The 22,217-nt window shown below is 36.9% G+C and overlaps 1 protein-coding gene across 1 annotated transcript; it reads left to right on the top strand.

Moving 5' to 3' along the window:
- Positions 1–10: 10 nt before the first annotated feature.
- On the top strand, positions 11–21,882 carry LOC128992716 (DNA replication licensing factor Mcm7). The gene is made up of 14 exons (XM_054416437.1): positions 11–417; positions 3,116–3,219; positions 4,539–4,679; positions 6,868–6,992; positions 8,018–8,198; positions 8,463–8,600; positions 9,324–9,506; positions 10,332–10,542; positions 13,481–13,644; positions 14,545–14,676; positions 15,514–15,695; positions 16,541–16,733; positions 19,106–19,275; positions 21,512–21,882. The coding sequence occupies exons 1-14, from the start codon at positions 375–377 to the stop codon at positions 21,711–21,713; spliced, it is 2,169 nt and encodes a 722-aa protein (XP_054272412.1). The 5' UTR covers positions 11–374; the 3' UTR covers positions 21,714–21,882.
- The last annotated feature ends 335 nt before the right edge of the window (positions 21,883–22,217 follow it).

Below are 22,217 nucleotides of genomic sequence, written 5' to 3'. Positions count from 1 at the left end.
CCCGCGCAAAACTTAACCTCTTTCTCTTTTCTTTAAGTTTCTTTATTTTATAAGAAGTAAGAAGTGTGTTTTATAACGTCTGTCTGTCTATCTGTCTATGTTCGCAAAATCATATATTCATTTCGTAATAGGCTTAATTCATTCTTGATCTTGAATCTTGATTGGCCCCATAGTTACTTGTATTTAGTTTATTGTATTGTAATCGTTCTTGTTTTTAGACGATATAACAGTTTTAGCATAGGCCTAGTTAAACTTGAAACAAAATACTTTAATTCCTTATCTTAATATTCATGTTTTAATTAATACTTGACAAGCTAGTTTTTAAGCATATAAATTAAGCTAAAAACGCTAAATAGGGAGGCCTAAATAGAAAAATGTCGAAGAAACATGGAGTGAAGGATTATGAAGCTGAAAAAGGTAAGTCACTGACTTTGGGTAGGCCTAGGCCTACTGTATGAAAATGATGAGGCCGTGAGCTAAAAAGTTAATTGTGCTTGTGGGTACAGCTTCTTAACTGGGCTACGCTAAAGGCTAAAATCGATTGAAAATATCGATTAATAATCAATATTTTAACTCTATCAATTTAATTATAAAATGAAACTCTTACCCTAACCTAACAAACCAAACTTGTTGATAATGAACAAATCTAATGAAGGTTTACTAATCGTATCGATCGTTCCAATCAATATTAGTGTAGCCCAGTTAAGAAACTGTACCTGTGCTTTTTTTAGTAGGAGTAGACTGTGTTTCAAAAATAGGACTACTGACACTGTAATTTAGATAAATTGATGAGGTGGTTGTTTAAAGTTGGCCTGTTGATGTATGTCCTGAGGCTCTGAAACTGTTGTCAAAACTAGAATGGTACTAAAGTACGGTAATTACCGATCACAGCTAGGCAATTTATTTAAATCCATGCATTACTTTTTAAAACCAGTAAAAAGGTGTTCAAAAAGTTAAGAAATCTGATTGATTTGCTCCGCTTTCCATTTAAAGGACTTGTGATTCTTAACCTAGGCCTACCATTGGTGCAGGGACATTAAAAATCTTTCTACTATAAAGACAAGGGAAGAGGCGACCAGGGGCTTCAGGAATAATTTTTTGGGTAGGCCTGACAAGGATCAAGAAGAGTCTAATTAGGCGATGAGAGGTTTGCAGGGCTTCCCCTCAAAAAGGGGAGGATTTAAAAATTTAAATGTAAAATAATTAGTTTTAATACTTTTCCTTTACTTACATAAAACTTAATTAGGCCTAGGTTCCTTTTTTTATTTATAATTTTGAAATATCTACCAAAATTTTGGGTAGGCCCGGGCCTACTTGACCTGCCCTCTGGAGCCGCCCCTGGTGGTGACATTAAAAAACTAGGTCTACTTTAACCTTGGTGTATCATTCTGATAGGTACCGGTAGCGTGGATTGCCTGTAAGCTTAGTTTCGGTACTGGGCCCATTCTTAATCCTTGTACATGTAAATGATCTTTCTACAAACATAGATATGTAAACTCAGTTGTTTTTGCAGATGATTTTTGCAACCTTGAATGACTCTAATACTCAGAATATTTGATTCACTCTTGGTAAACCTGAACTTGGGCTTTTAGATGTGGAAAAAATGTAAAACTTTTGGGAATCTGGCTTGATTCTTGTCTCACATGGCCATCCCATATTGAATCCCTGCATGTTAGGCTCAATATGGTAATTCATCTTTTAAGAAAACCTATAAATCTCGTTCCTAAGCCATATATGAAAATGTCTTAACAGTTTTAGGCCTACACTTTTTTTAATGCTAGATGTACCTTTTGTGAGACTATCCAAATCAAAAAAGTGGTTTAGCTATGTAGGACTATCAATGTTTAATAAACTTCCTAGAACAGCTCGTAATGTTAGCATGAGTAAGTTAAAGTATGTTTTGCATGGTGGCTTGCTCAAAGGCCCTTTTATAGCCTAGAGCGATTATTTTGAGGAAAATTTTAGTATCATGGTATTTTGACATGACAACTATTTCATCAATGCCTAAAAGTCTGTATTTATTTATAGGCCTATACATGTTGAGCATAACCATATGATCTGTTTGTTTAAACATTTTGACCTTTAACCTTTGGGTCTGACTTAGGGGAGGTACGAATGAGGCATTTAGTTCAAAATTCCTCCGTGAACAGCGCTGTAGTAGAGAGCACTTTGGCAATGAAGGTTTACTAATCGCAAAAATAGTTCTGTTCATAAAATAAAATTATAAATGTCTGAAATTCAATTTTATTATTTTTTAATTATACAATTAAACTATCATAACCTAACCGAACTAACCAAACTTGCTGATAAAGAAATAATATAACAAAAGTTTAGTAATCGGAAAAATAATTCTGTTTATTAAATAAAACTAGAATTTGCTCAATTAAAATTTTGTAATGACTTAATAATAAAATTAAACTGTAATAACCGAACCAAACCAACCAAACTTGCTGATAATAAAAAAATCTTGGACAAAAAGTTAATTCTACCAGCAGGATTCGAACCCGGGACCTACAGTATATCAGCCCGGCACGCTAACCAATAGACCACCGAGGCCGATGGCTACCGACCGTTTTGTTACAGTAATGGCGTTTCCTCAGCTAATAAGAAGCCCACAGCTGTCATCGTAGCCTCTTCCATACCTCCCCTGAGTAAATACCTTAACCTTTGACCTTTACTGTCATTATCTGATAGGTCCAATTCTTTGCATAGCTAGATTTTTATTTTTGATTTATTGTGACTGCCCAAACAAATGTTTTGTCTATTTACTTATGTTTTATCTAATTTTCTTTTCTTGGTTGAACTTGTAACCTCATTGTTGACTTTGTCATATGCATGTACTGGTACCTTGCAAATTACAACAATAAAAATTGTCTGATTCCCCTTGTAGAGTAAGTTACCCTTTACAGTAATGGTAAATACCAAGATTATTCACGGACTAGACTATTGACAGTAAGTATAATAAATAGGCCTAAACATAGAAACAAATATAACTATCCTAACTTATTGATGGTTTCCAAAAAATGTAAAGGTAGGCTACCTAGGCATATTAAAAAAAGTTGATGCCATTGTTTTGTATCTTTTATTAATAGGATTTTACCTATGGTTATTTCAGAAAAACTTAAGAGTTTTCTCCAAGAATTCTACACTGTAGACAACGAAGGAAAAAAGTTGTTCAAGTATGCTACTCAGTTGACTGAACTAGCCCATCGGGATCAGGTAGGCTATTTTGTCATGCATATTAAACCTTAACTTATCTTGAGGAGTTCTTTTGCCTGTGGTAGAGCCTGATGGAACAGGCCCACCTAAAACATTGGGTGGGTCGGGTAGAAGTTCCCTTGGTGAAGAGATTCTCTCTTAGTACTGTATGCCACAAAGATCTGTCTGATCAGACAGTAAGCTTGTTACCCATTCTTACTTAAGTATGTCCTTCAATTGATTTTTAAGGAATTTATTTGGTGGGACGTGATTTTGGTCGTCTGCTCTCCCGACTGGGATGACCTCTGGTTGCACAGTTCTCTGGTACTATTTTTTTCCTTGTACCGGAGCGCATATACAGTAGGCTATTCCTGAGTGCAAAGTGAATGGGATTCTGCGCAATCAAAATCAGTCACCTGCAGGTTACTCAGCTCCGTGACTGGACAAATCAGTCATTGGGGTCAACAACAGATTTGTGTCACTCGGATGCAATACTAGGCTATGTATGGAATCATGCAAGGGATGTGCAAGTGATGTGACTATTAGTCACCCGTGACACGCATTGGCTTTGTTGTTATGTGATGACATAGAAATTATTACTCTGGATGGCATCCAGACGACAGGGGATTACAGTGGCAACAATAAGGTATTTAACATCTAGAATAATATCGTTAAGTAATCCGGAAGGCAACACCTCAAAAAATGATGACATAGAAAATTGTGTTTGGCTGCTTAGATGTCAAGCGAAGTTGCTGCAGCTGGTGCAAGTAATAGTTTCATGTCTACTGGAGCCAGTTATGATTGTTGACTCACTTTTGAAGTCAACAAACTCATTCACTTAGGTAGGCCTACCCATTCCTAGAATAAAAGAGCAAACCTGAGCAAACACTTTTTGGATTTTTACGTCATTCCTGCTTGTGAAGAAGAATGATTAATGACTGCTTGTCTGTCTGTATCGACATCTTGTCGACAAATGCAATCCTCTTGGTCGCCAACCCTCATGGCTGTAGTTGTGAGGTTTAGCGACTCAAGGTGTCCAAATTGAAAGTCACTTCCGTTTATATCGGCCCCAAAGAGGCATATTTGAGTCAATGAATAATTCCTGAAACTTAGAGGTTAATTATGAGAGGACTTTATGGTGTTTAAGACTTTTTGTTTCCGGTACCTAATTTGTTTGTGGCTGTTGTTGGGAGAGGAGATGTTAAGTTTCTAACATTGTTACAAGTATATTTGAAGTAAAGTCTGGGTTTTAATTAAGCCTAACATTTTCAATATGATGTTTTGTTAGTAGGCAAATAGGGTAAATAGAAAATGATTTACTATTGTTATGTGACTTTCAGGTTGCATTAAATATAGAGTTGGATGATGTGGACTCTTTTGACCCTGACCTCTCTGACAGCATCATCAGCAACACAAGACGTTACTCAACCATTCTGTCGGACTTGGTCTTTGAGCTGCTGCCATCCTACAAAGTTAAAGAGGTAAAGTACAAGGGTTCGTGTTTCTTAAAAACATACAGTGGATGAAACAACATTAAGGGACGATTTAAAATATTTAAAATACCAAATTTTTAACCAGGCTAGTTACAGCTATGGTACCTTGGGTTTGTAAGAGTAAGTCTCTGTGCTTTCCTCTTGGACATTTAAACATCCATAAGGTGTAGTATTTCTATGTTATTGTGTAAATCTATGTGCTTAGAAGTAACATGTTTGCCGCTGTAACTCGCAATCCGTCATACTACCTACTACGTTACCACTGACTCATTCGATGGTGATAGCCATAGTCTTGGGTACTGCATGTAGACTTCTCATTCTATTGTTAAAACTTAAGCCTTTTTTATGTTTGTTTGTATTTGATTGTGCTTAAATTAGTTTTTATCAAAATTTAGGATAAATTCTGTAGCCTAGAGAAGGTTTTATTGAACCCTATTAAAATTATTATACTACAGGGTTGCCACCAGCCATGAAAACCTTGAAAAGCTTGAATTATGCATGAATTGCTGTGACCATGAAAAAAGGCATGGATTATGCATGCATTTCTCCATTGGACCATGAATTTTCAAAATCAGGAAAAATTATTCTACCAGTACCATTAAATTTGCCAAATATAAAATATTTCATATTTAAAAACAGTTCAGAAAAACAAACACTAAGAGAGAATACCATATAGTGATGATTATTTAAAATTTTCCACGTTCAGGAACAATTGCTTAGTTCATTCCAATTCATTTTAGGTTAAATGCTGATGTCAGCTGAGTCTTCCCGAGGACTGTATATGGTTCGAAAAATCATTAGGTGGCCTACCACCGCGTATGGTTAAAGGGGTAAGGGGACTTAAACCACAAAAACAGAAGCCTTAGACCATACACAGAATTGAAACGGGCCACATAATAAAACAATAAAACTGAATTTCCGGCTCTCACGCCTGATGATTTTAGCCTTTTGGTTAAAACCACAGACAATAGACCATTAATTGTGTCTATAGTCTGTGATAACACCAATAAGTACATTGTGTAATAAGATAAACCAGAATAGAGGATTTTTCATGACATTCATATGAGGGGGCGAGGGTAAAACAGGTCTTTTTGGCTGGGTGAGCGAGATATTTGTTTTATTCCAGTGGCAAGACTGAATTAGACCTACACTTAATATATTTTACGATTCTTCTCCAATTTGTCATTTATAAAAGCTGGACCTGTTTTGTTTTCAACTTGGTTTTGAATGTATATTTATAAATCACTATGAAATAGCTGGATTTCATGTATAAAAGTTTTAATCAATAGTAACACACAAAAAAATCAATTTCTGAAATCAGCAAAACTCAATTGGGTTGAAATTACACAGAGTGCGACAAAAACATCTATTTTTCGCAGCACACTGTTCATCGACAGGTCGTCTGAGGGTGGTGGGGGTAGGCTCGTTGGAAAGCCTATACGATGCCATTATCTGTATTCATAGAGCAGTGGTCACCTGAGCAACACGTGTTTGTTATCGAGCCGTTTAAAAAAGTAATGATTCAGTCATTTCAACTCAGCGGCATTTCCATGCATTCTTTGAATTAGGTCGACACGAAGAGGTTCCGGTGAGATTGTCTGTATGGTTAATCAACAAAATTGAACAGATTAATACACATTAATCTGCAGACTCTATCGAATGTTAGTTGTCTGACATCCGATCTGACTTTGGACGACTTGTCAGCTTCTTTTTGAACGCAGAAGCCATTGTTCTAAAGTTGATTTTCCACCACATTATTGTGCCACTTGACGGAATCGACGTCGCCGTAATAAAAAAAAATGCACCAAACTGCCGCTGAGTTGCGATGACTAAATCATTACTTTTTAAAATTGACTCGATAACAAACGCACAATGCTCAGGTGACCACTGCTCTATGACCACAGATAATGGCATCACTTCATCTATGGTGTAGGCTTTCCAACTAGCCTAACCCCACCACTCTCAGACGACATGTTGCTGAACAGTGCGCTACATAAAATAGATTGGTTTTTTTGCCCCAACCTGTATGAGCGCATTGACTATGAATTTTTTCAAACTACTAATGAAAACCATGAATTCTGCATGAATTTTGTCATCCCACTATGGTGGCAACCCTGTACTAGTAAACTGGATAACCACCGTTTTTTTACCCTGGTTTTATATTTTGATATTGTAGGTAACAGCAAAAGATGCTTTGGACATTTACATCGAACACAGAGTTTTGATGGAACAGCGGACTAGAAATCCGGGTGAAGTGCGGAACACAAACAACAAATATCCTCCTGAGCTCATGAGGCGATAGTAAGTAGGCTATAGCTTTAAAATAGAAAATGGTAGTAAATTTACAAATTTTACTAATTCGGCTCGTGCTCGGCTCGATTGAAAATCTCAGGCCACCTCACTCAAAACACCTCTATTTGGTTTATACGAATTTTAAAAAATATGACAGCAAAATCGCCAAAAATGCCTTGCCACTAAAGAATTTGCCCATTGTCAGTTGTTAGAGGGTTAATTGTCCTGGCTAAAGTATACGTAAACTTGATCATAGTCATTTTAACAAAGCAATCAACTCATTAATTAGTAATTAATTGTTCACTTTATCTTTGTCTTAAAATACACACCTGTATTTTGTGTTGGTTTGTTTCTGAATAAAATCATAAAAATATTACTAAACGAGTAAATTATTGAGTTAATGATTACTAGCAGCCAGCGTCACTTCGTGACTTCAATATCCACGACTTATGAATTAATTTTCCAATTTTCTATTGTGCCAATATTTTGAGCTTTGTTGACTGGGCTATGAGTTGCCCATAAAGATAACCCCATTTTCCTAATGATTAAAGACAATTGTATCATACCATCTGTTTTGATTTAAACAAATGTAAACTTGAAAAAGTTCAGATGATTGACAACAGAATTCAGCACTAATTCTAACTAAATTTTAAAAGACTGAAAGGGCTTTCACGGGATATCATCCAAAGCTGCAATAAGGCACAGCTAGAGGATAAGAGTAAATTGATACCTAATATTCCTATACCTACAAATAAATATTTAGGGTCTTTTTGCTGAATACAAAAGTCCAACAAATTTTTTTAATAATATAGATGTTATCAAATCTAATTTTGTGGTAAGCACGTTTTGTGCTATTAGCACAGAAGGAACATGTTTGATCCCCAATATAGTGGCAAAGGTTCATAAGCTTTTTCTTAAAAGTGTTTGTAACGTAACCCCGTTGGCTAAAAATTTCCAATTATGGCCTTGGTTGTCACATATTAAGGGCCGTGATTTTTTCCGAGTATTTAACTGAGTGTTTTTTTTTTTTTTAGTGAGATCTACTTTACGGACCGCACCACCAGGAAGCCAGTGCCCATCAGGGAGGTGAAGGCGGATTATGTCGGACAGCTGGTGACTGTTAGAGGCGTTGTTACTCGGTGTACGGAGGTGAAACCGATGATGGTCGTGGCTACTTACACATGTGATCAATGCGGCGCTGAGACCTACCAACCGGTTAGTACAAGTCAATACTACTAGTGTGAAGATCAAATTATTTTCTTATTTTTATTTGTTCAATAAAATGGATATTGTATTTTATGAGTTCAGTTTTGTGGTTACTAATTTGTATTATTACACTTTGTTTGTTATCAAATTTGCCAGATTCTTGGCAAAAAAAACGTATTAAATGCTATTTTTGAAATACGATGATTGCACTTTTTATGTCAAAATCCACAGCTTGATGGTACAGTTTTTTTTGTAAGTTTTGTGGATTTGCAGGTCAACTCCCTGACATTCATGCCAATCGTCATGTGTCCAAGTGATGATTGTCGAGTAAACAAATCCGGCGGTCGTCTTTATCTTCAGTCTCGTGGGTCCAAGTTCATGAAGTTCCAAGAAGTTAGGATCCAAGAACACGTGAGTACCAGTTGGGATCATTATTATTCTAATTATATTTACACAAACACATGGTTATGGTTTCAATTGTATGAAGTTGAATTATTGATTAAGCACTCTGTTTTAATCTCACGTTAAATGGTTGTCTGTCAACAAATACTGCACTGTTCATTGAAATTGTATTGTTAATACAATTAACATTTCCTTGTATAAATTTCCTTGTATAAATCAGGCATCCATATATAAATCCCAAAGTACCCATGAACTTATGAGAAAACTAAAAGTCACACCCCCATAAACCATATACCGTGCTTAAAATGTTTGTCATGACGAGGAACCTTGCGCAAAACTATACCTTATTTTGCTCTTAACGCTGCAAATGTGTTATTTAACGCTGCAGCGACAAATAACACTCGGAGGGTTAATACAAAGTCCCCCAGGGGTCAAAATAGTGTGTAAAATAGGCCGTAAATCCTTTCTAAAGGGGACTTTCCATATACCTTATGTTAAAAATACCTCAGCTGTACTTATATTTTGGTATTATTTCTATTTATTGCCTTATTAAAATCAAGTGTAATTATTTATTTGATTTACTGTATTCTTTTTTGTTTATTTCAATTCAGCTTAACTTAACCAATCAATAGGAATACTTATGAAGTCAAACGGGGTGAAGCCCGTGGGTGACAGCTAGTTGTACTTAAATTATTAAGCACAATCAATTCTAATCATCCACAACTGCCGTAGAGCGATGAGGTACCAGTGGGTAACATCCCTCGACCATTGACAGTGCTGTGCCGAGGTGAGACGACGCGTCAGTGCCTTCCCGGCGACCACGTATCTATCACTGGCGTCTTTCTGCCTCTACTCCGCTCTGGCTTCCGACAGATAGCTCAAGGACTGCTGACTGACACTTACCTGGATGCACATGTAAGTGAAGAAAATACTAAATAGAATATTCTCGGATACTATTTCATACCCATTTATATTATTTTGTATAATTGACTCTTTAAACTCGCATTGCAATACAGATTACAGTTAAACCTTGACTAACCGAAATGAAGGGGGCAAAATTGTTTTCGATAACCTATTTTTACAATTAATCTGTTAGGAATTCTAAGAGATAAAACAAACTGTTAAACAATTCAAAACGGCACACACTTTCCATTGCCTAGCTATTTTCCAATTGATTTGAATTTGTTATGATGGATTTGTTTAACCTGGGGATGTGGTTGAAACAGATTTCAATACATCCATTTAATTTTTGCTCCCCTTATCTCACACTTGTTGGTTTTTATTGAACATTAGATATATTGTCTTCAGAATAAATATTTGGTTTTGCGATTTTACGCATTTGGGTAGGCCTAAACCAATCCTAATCCCTGCTAAATTAAGGTGGAGGTGGGTACCATGAAAATTAAATCTGCTTCCCTTGTAGTTTTTTCAGACAGTTACGCTACCACAGTTACAGTTTTTTTTTGCAGCATACATAATTACTATTCTACGGTTATCTCAAATATACATTTTTGTTTTTCCGAAGTTGCAAGTATTTTGATTCACACTATTGCTTACCGGGTACAATAGCAGCTCGTATGAAGACAAATTTGTAAAAAAAAAATCCCTGGGAATTATTTTGTTTTGTTTTTTACCGCAGGAATTTTTAATAACTGTCTTCAACACTGGGTGAAACATGTTTTCCTTCTTCTCAGTTCGATTGGCTGTGGCTTGTTTGTAGTTTAATGCCTGTATTTACAGAAGGTGCATTCGCACAGCAAGATAGAAGACACAGCCGCAGCAGGGGAACTGAGTCAGGATGAGATACATCAGCTGATCGGAGACGACTTCTACTCCAAGTTGGCTGCAAGTCTCGCCCCGGAGATATACGGCCATGAGGACGTGAAGAAGGCGCTGCTGTTGTTGTTAGTTGGCGGTGTTGATCGTACTCCTGATGGCATGAAGATTAGAGGTTAGCTAGTTTTTTTTTTACAATTAGTATGATGATGTTACTTTAATACAAAGTCCCCCAGGGGTCAAAATAGTGTGCATTTTCTGTCCCTACTTGAATCTTTTAAAAATACTTGGTATTCATTTTTTCCAAAAAATTATAATCCTGCCCTAGAGTTTTTCCTTGAAAAAATATAGACTATACAAGTTATATATATATATATATATTAAATAATTGTAGTAAAGAAGTACAACTGCGCACCCTGAATATTATATTTAAAAAAAGAAGTAACATGTTTCGGACATAAATCCATTTTCAAACTTCAAATACATTAAATACTTAACTGTTGTTTATATTGTTTGTTTGCAAATAAATATAATTTATATATAGGCCTACAGATGATTTATTGAATTAGACAGGATTTGGAAAGACATTTTTGTTACTGATTATTTAATTTTAAAATTTGGTTGAAGATTGGGTTTCTTGAAGGAATTTGGCTATTTAAAATATGATTTGGATTTTTTAGATTTTCTTTGTATATGAAAGAATCTATTCGATTTACTTTGTTTAAAACTTTTAGAATTTTCATGTTGGTTTTTAAATTTGTGTAATTGTGGTTGGTCGATAAAAGGTGTTCAGCAAAGTTTGATTTCATGGATGTTCTGTTGTTACTCTTAAGAGCGTGCTCTTTGAATCTAGATTTAAAAGAGCGTCCTGTCTGACCAATGTAGAAGTGTTCACAATCATTGTAGTTAATTTTGTAAGTTAAGTAAGAATGTATTAAGTAAGTTAAATATTTAATGTGTTTGAAGTTTGAAAATGGACTTATGTCCGAAACATGTTACTTCTTTTAAAAAATATAATATTCAGAGTGCTCAGTTGTACTTATTTACTACAATACTTTAATTGTAGGGCCAGCAGCCCTATTACGTGAACACCTAAATTAAAAAATATATATATATACTAGCTGACCCGGCGAACTTCGTATCGCCTAAGTTATAGGTTTCCCCTAAGACAGACTGATGGAAAGAAAGTACCGTTACGTTTAATTTTCAAGATGATCTCGTTCGCATCGCTCAATCACGTCCTGGTTGAAGTCCGTTCGCTACGCTCACTCACCTTTGGGTTGGAGCTCGTTCGCTACGCTCACTCACCTTTAGGTTGGAGCTCGTTCGCTGCGCTCACTTGCCTTCAGGTTGGAGCTCGTTCGCTGCGCTCACTTGCCTTCAGGTTAGCTCGTTCGCTACGCTAACTCGCCTCCAGGTTGAAGTTCGTTCGCTACGCTCACTCACCTTTTGGTTGCAAATTAGCTGTTGTCATAAATGTAAAAGAAATAATAGTGCTGCACCCTGTTGGTAATCCTTGTAGGTAACTTTAATGCTATTGAACATCATAGAACAGAACCAACTTGTTTAATTGAAACAGCTGTTAAGATTCATTAATTCCATTTCTCATAAGGTTAACATGGGAAACTCCAGAGCCACTGGGGCGGAGCCCTTTTAAGAATTTCGAAACGGGAAATAGTTTACGTCCGATTCGCATACCTACAGAATTTACACACCAAATTTCATAACGATCGGTGAAGTCGTTCCGGAGGAGTTTGCAGACAAACACTATGACACGAGAATTTTATATATTTATATTAGATATATATATATATATATATATCAATATGTGTTTTTGGATTAACCTAGTGAAATATCAGACACAGACACTCTCCAGCTAGATAAGATAAGTAAGAACCCCAAACAGTTTCAAACACAAATTATGTGACATAAATAGTGGTTAATTGTCTTTATATTTATTCCTTGAATCAATTACAAACAAAGAAGTGTAACTCGAAAACTAGTATTTCTGGAGTAGCTCAGCACTAGGCCTTAATTTAATCCTAAAGTTCACTCTTGGCTAATGATGCTTGAAGACGGAGTAGGCTAATTATTAATGTTGGTAAGGGAGTAAGTACTTGTATACTCTGCTCTATTGTGAAAAAAATTGAGATTATATAATGAAATACATGTCACTAGATAGAATACAAGTAAACTAAGTAATCAGTTTTTGTTAGTTTTTATTGTTGCTTAGTTATTCACTTTTACTATCCCAATCATGTAGCACCTGCATCACAACTTCTACCCAATATGTCAGTAGAATGTGGGTATCCTTTTGTTCTTTGTACAAATGTACAGGGTGGCGCAAAAAGTATGGTCACATTTTAAATGAATATAACACAAATGGTTTGATACAGAACTTTTAATAGGTACATCATGTTTCTGAATACTCCAAAGCACCCAATTACAAAAAAAGAACCTTGTTAGCTACATAGCTGTTAGATAAATCGGTCAGTCAAAAGATTAGGTGCGAAAAATGACTTCTGGCAGATGGCGTCCTTCCTCGTGGATGGACCGAGGAACCCGTTGAGGATGGACGGGATCATAACGGAACCCGTTGTCCTAAATGCTTTCACCCAGCGAGATATTGATCTGCGATCTGGTATCAGTCCATCACGCGCGACACCAAAATGTTGTTGAAACAGCCGCTGTACTGTAATGAAAGATTCATTGTTTTTAAAAAAAACTGTTCCACGGCATAAACGCGGTGCGCTACCGTCCACTGCGCCATCTCTGGGCAAACTGGCTTTAATGGCCGACTTGCAGACGGCCGGTAGCGGCTTCCTCCCCTCCCCCACGACTGGTACTACGCAGATCAAATCCGACCATCCTTTTCGTGCCACTCGGTACATTGGGCAACACTTTCACTATAGGCTACTGTGCTGTATTCTACTGTATTTCTTTACCTAAAGATTTGCCCTACGGTATATTTATGGCTTTCCTTAAACAGATTTCCAACTGAAGGAGCATAAAATTAGCAGTGTATCTCAATCTTCTTATAATAATATTATAAAAATTTCCTAAAGATGAAAAAATCTCAGGGACGGCTTATCACAAATTCATCACTATTTCAGGTAACATCAACATCTGCCTGATGGGAGACCCTGGAGTGGCCAAGTCCCAGCTGTTGTCCTACATAGAGAGGTTGGCTCGTCGCAGCCAGTACACGACGGGTCGTGGGTCCAGTGGCGTGGGTCTTACTGCTGCTGTACTCAAGGATCCACTGACAGGAGAGATGGTGGGTTTGGACGTCATAGATTGTTTAAGATTTACATAAAACCAGTGCTCGTCAGCCACAAATGAGCTTTTAGTGCTTGCTGCTTGGTGCATAAGAGGCAGACAAACCTGAGTTGCTTGATAAACTGCAGCATCCTATATATGAGCTCCTCCTGAGGAAGGTTTCTGCCCCTTATCTATGTCCAAGAGTGCTTTCCCTTACTTCATTAAGAGCTGTACAGTCATAGAGTAGATGGTCTGCAGTCTCCTCGGACTGCCCACATTTCCTACATGCAGTGTCTCCATTGTAGATCCTCAAGCGGTGCAGGTGGCCTTGGCCTGTGACCATTCTGTGATCTGTCTTAGTTGCTTCCTGTATAATTGTAGAGTATTGGAGGTGACTGTCTGGGAAGGGAAGAAGAGAGTAATCTTGGTTACCCTTTGGCGTTGAAGCCTAACCAATCTTCTTCGGTTCTCATGAGCCCATGACATGACTGATTGACATGCAAACCCACAAGAAACTCCACAGAAAGGCTGTGTTCCCACAAAGTCTGAGGCTGACACCATGTTTGCCAACTTGTCAGTCACCTCGTTCCCTTCTATCCCTGAGTGTCCAGGAACCCAACAGAACAGAGTGTTGCCATGTTGCAACTTCCCAGGGCAGATACCATAGTGAGGCAGTCCCAAACCACCTTAGACAAGTAGCAGGAGTCAAGTAGCTTAAGCGCTGCCTGGCTTTCTGTGTAAATGTGTCACCTAAACCTTTTACAATTGGATCAATATGAATGTATAGCAAAGTGATATGAACCAGTAGACCACATAATCCTAATGAAAATCACATAAGGAAGCTAGACTTTGACGCTACAAAAAATGTACTGTAATTCTTTTTTGGTTGCGATCTAAAGACACATTTTATCTACAGGTACTGGAAGGTGGAGCGTTAGTCTTGGCAGATCTGGGTATCTGCTGTATTGACGAGTTTGACAAGATGGCGGATCACGACCGTACGGCAATCCACGAAGTAATGGAACAACAGACCATCAGTATTGCCAAGGTAAGTGCCTGTAATGGAAAACCGGATAAGATTTTTACATTTTCAGAAGCCTTTACAGTTTTTGACTAGGCAAAAATGGAGACAGTTGAACCTTAATGTACAAAGGTTTTTTTAAATCGATTGATTGACACTCAATAATTCAAAATTTACAGCGACTGAAAGGGTGTTTGACCAACAGAAACTAGTGACTAAAAAAAATAGGAAGCTGAGGAAAGTTATCTTAGTTATCTTAAGTTATCATGTGTTTTTGATACTTTGGGGCTCCAATTAATTAGTTTGGGCATTATTTAACAACGACAAAAATATACAAATTGTTTGTTAGTACTGTAACGGCTCATTAATAGAGTTGATTTTCAAAGTAATAACATACTTGTACCAGCATAATGTTAAAATACACACAAATAAGCTCTTGATATCAAAAGTCTTAATTTAGATTCCGCCACTCATGACCTGTAAAAAAACCTAAAAAAATCTACAAGTTTAAGAACTGTAGATTCATAAACTGGTTTTAGTATTGTAATTTAACTCCATTAGGGTGTATAAATGTGTTTAGATAAAATCTACTCTCACTACTTGAGGAAAAAGAATTTTAATTTTGCCAAAATAAAGTTTACTGAATGAGTTTTAAATTTCACATTGAAGTTGATAAACGACCATGTAAAATAATACTAATATTTTAGTCCTCTCTGTTATTGTGTACATCTATAAGCCCCTGGATTAGGTACTATTTTTCCAGGTAAGATTACCAAACTACTGAATTTCAGAAATGACCTTGAGTTTTTCTGAAAAAGGTTTTGTATCTTTGGCAAGTAAAAATTGAAACTGGTAATATTACAGGCTGGTATCATGACTCGATTGAATGCCCGAGTGAGTATCTTAGCAGCAGCGAACCCTGCGTATGGTCGCTACGATCCTAAACGCTCCGTAGAACACAACATTCAGCTGCCTGCTGCGCTACTGTCTCGGTTCGACCTTCTGTGGCTCATCCAGGATAAAGCTGACCGAGACACTGACCTAAGGTGTGTTATGTTAATTTGTTATTTTGTATCAATAAATGTTTGTGTGTTGGATCAGATCGTCTAACTTGTGAAGCTATTGATGATATCCACAACATGCTGTCTTTTTTTGATGACATTCACAGTCCAAAAGGAGGCTCGGGAACAATTTCAGTACCAGTAATTTTACCTTTAAAAATATTGTATGGTTTTTCAAAGGTTTTAGTAAATATGAAAAATGTTATTCTCGCCTAAGGAATCCATCCTGTTTTGTGATAGGCAAGATCACAGCTTAAGGTGAGTTGGTTGGTGGGGGTTTTTGGGACCAACGTGATCTTTGTGGCTATCGTTCCAAACCACTTGAAACTTAAAGAAAAATATGGAAAATTAAAAAAAGTTTAAGTATTGATTAAACAATGGCAGTTACAAAGTCTTCAGTAAACGTTAAGAGTAACTTTGAAAAAAAGCTAATTTCGGTTTGTTTACTTCGGCAGTCTGCTTTTCTATTACCTGATGGATTTCTTACGGCCATTACTTTAAACCACACAGGTTGTGGATTTAAAAAGAACCTGGATACGGAGGTATTTAGTATTTTTCTTACATAGACTAAATTGGTTTGGTATGCCTTCCTTTCCTCATAGTTTTAGTTTAGTTTAAACATAAATTTCACTTAAAAGTTATTATATTTTACTAATTTTATTTTTTTAAACATTTATTGAAATTAATTTTATTATAATCCTTGTGAAAAAACTCCAATCTATGTATATATTTTACACGTCTGGATGTTGAAACAGAAATTTTAATTTGAAATCTTTTGTCAAATGACAATTTTAATTGTATTTTTTTTTATGACAAATGTTATTCTGTAGGCTGGCACAGCATATCACGTATGTTCACCAGCACTGCAAGCAACCCCCTGCTCAGTTCACAGCACTGGACATGGGCCTGATGAGAAGGTACATCGACCTGTGCAAACGCAAGAGTCCTGTAGTACCTCCCGCACTCACAGACTACATCGTTGACGCTTATGTGGAAATGCGGAAGGATGCTCGAAACAACAAGGTGTGTTACTTATACACCTCTGACTATGGGCTCAGGGTGTATACCAACCGGGAAAACTGGGAAAAAATCGTGAATTTGAGGGGACCTGGAAAAACAGGGGAAATGCCAGGATTTTTGGAGCGATTCCAGGATTTTTTTTAGCCCCGGTAGAAGATTGCAATCGTGAAACGCACATTTTTTCCAATTGTGGAAGACTATGATGACATTTCCATAACCGCGGGACACGACGATAACGTCTATACTTGTGCAGGAAATATAGATGATGGTGATGTATATTGGTGTATACGTAAGCTGTATACAGTAGAACCTCGGTTAACCGAGCCTCGCTTAACCGAGACTCCGGGTTAACCGAGGCCGTCCTCGAACGATTTTTTTTTATTTAAAAAGCTAAAGAAACACGCACAAACTACGTACAGTAATGAGCGTTTGGGTGCTCCTTTTATCGCAATACGCACGCTAGCCTGCAATGCGTTAAAACTACTGTACAGTAAAATGTTGGCAACTGTTGTGTTTCCTCGGCCAAATATTTGCGTAGCTTAGCGCTTATCTTTGCCGAATGCATACGGCACTGTCACCCGACACCGCTCGCCAGAGCAGCTGCAGGTGTTGTAACCCGACACCGCTCGCCGCCGGACCAATGCGAACTGTTTCAATGCCGAGACACGACTGACTGAGCCACTCGCTCTCCCCACCACCCCGATTCGACAAAAGTTTTTTTTTTACAGCGATGAATCTGATGGGACGACTGAGAAAATATCACATACAGAAGGTCTAAGAATGATCGAGGGAGCACTGGCATCACTGAGCTATAATTCTAACTGGAGGTAGCACTGAATGTCAAAGATGCGTGTCGCCAGCCGCCATGTTTGCGTGAGGTGTGAGTTAAAATGAAGCCATGTTATTGGATGAAAAAACTCACTGCTATGCAAACCTAGTTATAGAAGCCATGTTATTGGATGCAAAAACCTTCTGCTATACCAACCTAACAAAATCAGCGACACGCTTTTGACAGACTTCTGCAATGGCAGTGCTACCTCCAGTTATAATTTTAGCTCAGTGACTGGCATACATTGAACAACAAGAAACCGCAACAACAAACGATTTAGTTTGGCTGCGACGCTGGCGCAACAGGGCGGCTAGCCTAAGATCCTCTAATCTAAGTCAAAAAACAATAACTGATTTCTTTGGGAAAAAAGATTAGCTTACTTTGTTTATTTTTGTATAATGTACAGTAAATTAATTTTCATTTCTTTGATTTAATTTTGTAAACAGGAATACTGTACTGTAACTAAACTTCTGTACATTGTGTAGCCTATATCATACGTATTCAGTTGTGCAATAAATTGAGTGTTATATTAAAACAGTGTTTAGTATTGTGAGTGTTACCGTTTCCTCTCACGTTTTATTGCGTACTAATAACATTTTCACCACACTATCATGTTTTTGGCTGTATTACATACGTTAATTGGTGGCCGAAAGTTAGGTTTTGCTGGCGATGCCAGCTGTCCATAATTTGGGGACCGAGCAGGTTTTTACAGGCCGGGGCCGCAAAATCAGCTGTCCGCTTACTTACTTAAAACATGAATGCATTTTAAATACATAATCAAAATCCATAGCATTTCAATAGAATTGTGTTATTGTCACCGTTGCCTAGCAACTATATATTTTTATTTTTGCTGATTCCTCAAATTATTTCTTCACATAACCTTAAAGTTGTAGTTGTGTTGACTATCAGTGTGCATTATTATTGTGGTGAATAGTGGTAATAGGGTATAGTGTGGTGAAAAATAGCGTTCGTACCACGGACCGAAATGGTTTTGCGGCTCTCGATCGATTTAAGTTCTCGACTTCGTCTCGAACTTAAAAACTATCTCGAGCCGGCAAAACCTCATTTTCGGCCCTAGGTACGAAATATACTATTCTTGTACTAATAAACTAAACAACAGTTCAGTTAATAACTTTTGTTCATGTTTTAGTATATCTTGAGCTATTTTTAGCCCCGGTAACGATTTTTAGGTTACGTTCCGTGTTATCCGAGGTTCGCCGTATCCGAGGTACCCTCGGTCCCAATTACCTCGGTTAACCGAGGTTCTACTGTACCAAACATTTACGCGGGATTTAATATAATGTTCACGTAGAAAACATTCATGAGGGAACTTGGAAAAACTTTGAAAAACCAGGAAAAACCCTGGAATTTCACTTAAAAAAACAGTATACACCCTGATTGGATGGAACTAGATAGATTGTCATGTCAGAGCTGTAGCCAGTTTTAGAAAATATTCTTGTCTGCGGCATGAGTGAAGAACCTATAATGTTTGATCTGCAAAAGTTCTTGCATGTCGGTTGTTCATTGGTGACGTTCTATTTTGCAGGACATGACCTTCACGTCAGCTCGTAACTTGTTGGCCATTCTGCGACTGTCCACGGCTCTTGCGAGGCTGCGACTCAGCGACTCTGTGGAACGAGAAGACGTCGGAGAGGCTATGAGGCTTCTGGAGATGTCCAAGATATCATTGGTACAAACAGAAGAGAGAGGAGGAAGGTGAGTCTAATGTTTGCGAAGAAATGTTTAACCTTTGACCTCACATACATCTAGACATTCTATTACTACATTTAAGTTGCGACCTTTTTTAGATGAGAATTAAAAATGAACGTAGCTGTATTGAGTTACAATTGAATGTACTGGTGTAAAAAAAACGTTAAACTGTAGGCCTTGAATTGGTTATAGTGTACGCGGAACTAAACGTTCACACAGGGATTAATAAACATTCTTGTGGGAACCTAGAAAAACTTTGAAAAACCAGGAATAATACCTAAAAAAAACTGGAATTTATATTTAAAACGTTAGTTGCTACCTTCTATTTATTTTATTATTTACCGCTGATGTTATATTACTCACAAGTTACATCTGATTGAGCCATTGACAAAGGTCGAAACTATTTTTAGCTCATCTTAGTCAGTAACAAAGCTGCACAAGGCTTCTTACTCTATTGTTCACTTGCTCTTCATCAGGGTGTCTACCAACCGGGATATCCAGGAAAACCGGGAATTGTACTTAATTTTTTACTGCCCATGAAATGTACGGGAATTGTCCTTAAATGCCAGACTATGTCCTTAAATTTTTAATGGGCCATAATTTTATTGATCGCTAGTTGGTTAGGAGCACATAAAAGGTTTATCAGATGTTTGTTTACATTTTCATGATTTATTACTAGAGTAATTATGCAATAAAAATCCCATTAGCAATCTCAAACCCATTAATATTTTATCACGACAATCAAGTGTCAAGTCAAGTACTTCCAAGAACTGTTGACTCAGTTAGCTAGCTCATAAATGTTGTATCACTTTTATTCCTTTACAACTTCTTTTTTTATTACTAGGGCTTATTATGAGATTATATTATGAAGAATTATTATGAGATCCCAAACCTATTTTATGTGAAAATAATAGCTTTATAATGGCTGTTAAATTTCACTTCTTACTTGTACTTTCGGCTTGACTGTTTATGGTTTCATATTAAACATGTAAATAATCTACAGTCTTATTTTGTAAGTTAACCCCTTTTTTATAGATATTTTATCTTTCAATTGACAAAACCACAAACATTGTTGTTTGCGTTAATGTTTTATCACTATGTAGGCCTGCTTGGTTTCAAATTATGTCATTGCTTTTTCTGTATCTTTGTCTTATATTGTTGGCTATTCAGGTTTCAATGTTTTTTGTTTCCCATATACTTATTCATTGAGTTGTATGCTTTAAGCAATCTAAATCTTATGAACTAGAATGATGATAGTGACTTTGCTGCTATTATAACCTCATTGTTTGTTACCCAGTTTATATAGGCCCTCCTAAATAATTAGGCCTAGGCCTGGGTATTTTGATTCTTGAAAGAGCTGTAAAATATATCAAGAAAATGTAATTGAGCCTAGATAAACAACTAATGATTGCTATGTGTCGATATTAAGTTTGCAAATGAAAATACAATAATCTTACTCTGTGCTTATTGCTTATTGGTAGCCGCTTACCATACCTTGATTTTGTACTAAGAACTGAGTAACAATATGCATTAAAGATTATTTTTCAAAAGTAGTCGAGAGCTTACGTTGTGCTAGGGTGAATCATGCCAAATTAATCCGCCTGGATCGGATAAGCTATGTTATGAAGTTAAAGTGACCGATGGAGATATTTTTTTGTCGCTATCGCAGGAGACAATGATTGCTTTTCTCTGTTACACTATAAAAGTTTTACCTAAAGTATAGGTAGGCCTATGCTTGTTTACTTTCAATAAATTTCTATTTTGAAATTTTTAACTCTTAGGCTATCTATTATTATTTACTTTTCTCTCTGGTACAACTACAGTTAATAACAAGATCAATACAGTTTGACAAATCAGGAAAATTATTCGGTAGGCCTAATGACATCGACAAAGGTTACGGCAAAGTGTCCTTAAATGTACGGGAATTGTCCATGAATTTTTTATCCAGAATGTAGTAGACACCCTGTTCATTCATATTTCCATCAAAACAACATGTGCCTATCTTAACCGGCAGTAATAATAATCAGCACTAGTTTTTATCGATCCATCAAACATTTTTTACTTTTCTTAGGATCGAACTGGATTTTTTTTTGTATTAAGCCCACTAAACACTCTGCTACACTGCTTTTCAAGTAATACTGTAGGTACAATACAAACTTTAATCTAGTTTCATTTGATAATTTATGGTTTTTTTATACCACCAATTAATTACTCACCACACCACCAAATCACATGTTTGCAGGGCTCCGTCCGTGGTGGACAGGATTTTCAGTGTGATCAGAGAGCTGGCCGCGGGAAAGAAGACTGTGAAGCTCTCCGAGGTTCGAGAGCAATGTACGAGCAAGGGCTACCAACCTGACCAAGTTGAAGAATGCATTGAACAGTACGAAGAACTGAACGTTTGGCAAGTCAACCAGGCACGCACTACAATTACGTTCGTTTGAGCTTCAAACTTTATCTATTTTTAATTTAAGCTATTTTTATTTCCATTGTTATCTTGACCTTCATCAATTACCTTACCAAAATGTTTATACGCCATTTTGTATTCAATCATTTTTGAAACTTTAATGTGCAATTGTGCCTTCAATTGAGTAAATGCATCGTTTAAGTAATTGTATTGTTTGATTTTTGTTGCCCTACTTTCAAGTTGTGCTTTGAACTTTTTTTAACAGTACTATTTATCTTCTTGTGATCATGCAACTCCTCCATTGGTTTTTTAATTTTCTGCAGCCAAAAATAACTTGAAAACTATTACTTACACTATTATTTATCTTACTATCTTAAATGAGGGGAGCGAGCTGGCGTAGTGGTTAGAGCGCGGGACTTCAGTCCCTGAGGTCCCGGGTTCGATCCCCGCCAAGTCACCAATGAATTTTATCTAAGTGATAATGCCGCAACCCCTAGGTCTAGCCTGAAGTAATGTGAAAAACAAACCCAGGCTCGTGCCT

Source organism: Macrosteles quadrilineatus, unplaced genomic scaffold, assembly GCF_028750875.1.
Source record: "Macrosteles quadrilineatus isolate MER2022 unplaced genomic scaffold, UCM_ALF_1.0 Scaffold_4__1_contigs__length_99947679, whole genome shotgun sequence".
Taxonomy (NCBI): Eukaryota; Metazoa; Arthropoda; class Insecta; order Hemiptera; family Cicadellidae; genus Macrosteles; species Macrosteles quadrilineatus.
This window is presented reverse-complemented; position numbering and strand designations above follow the sequence as displayed.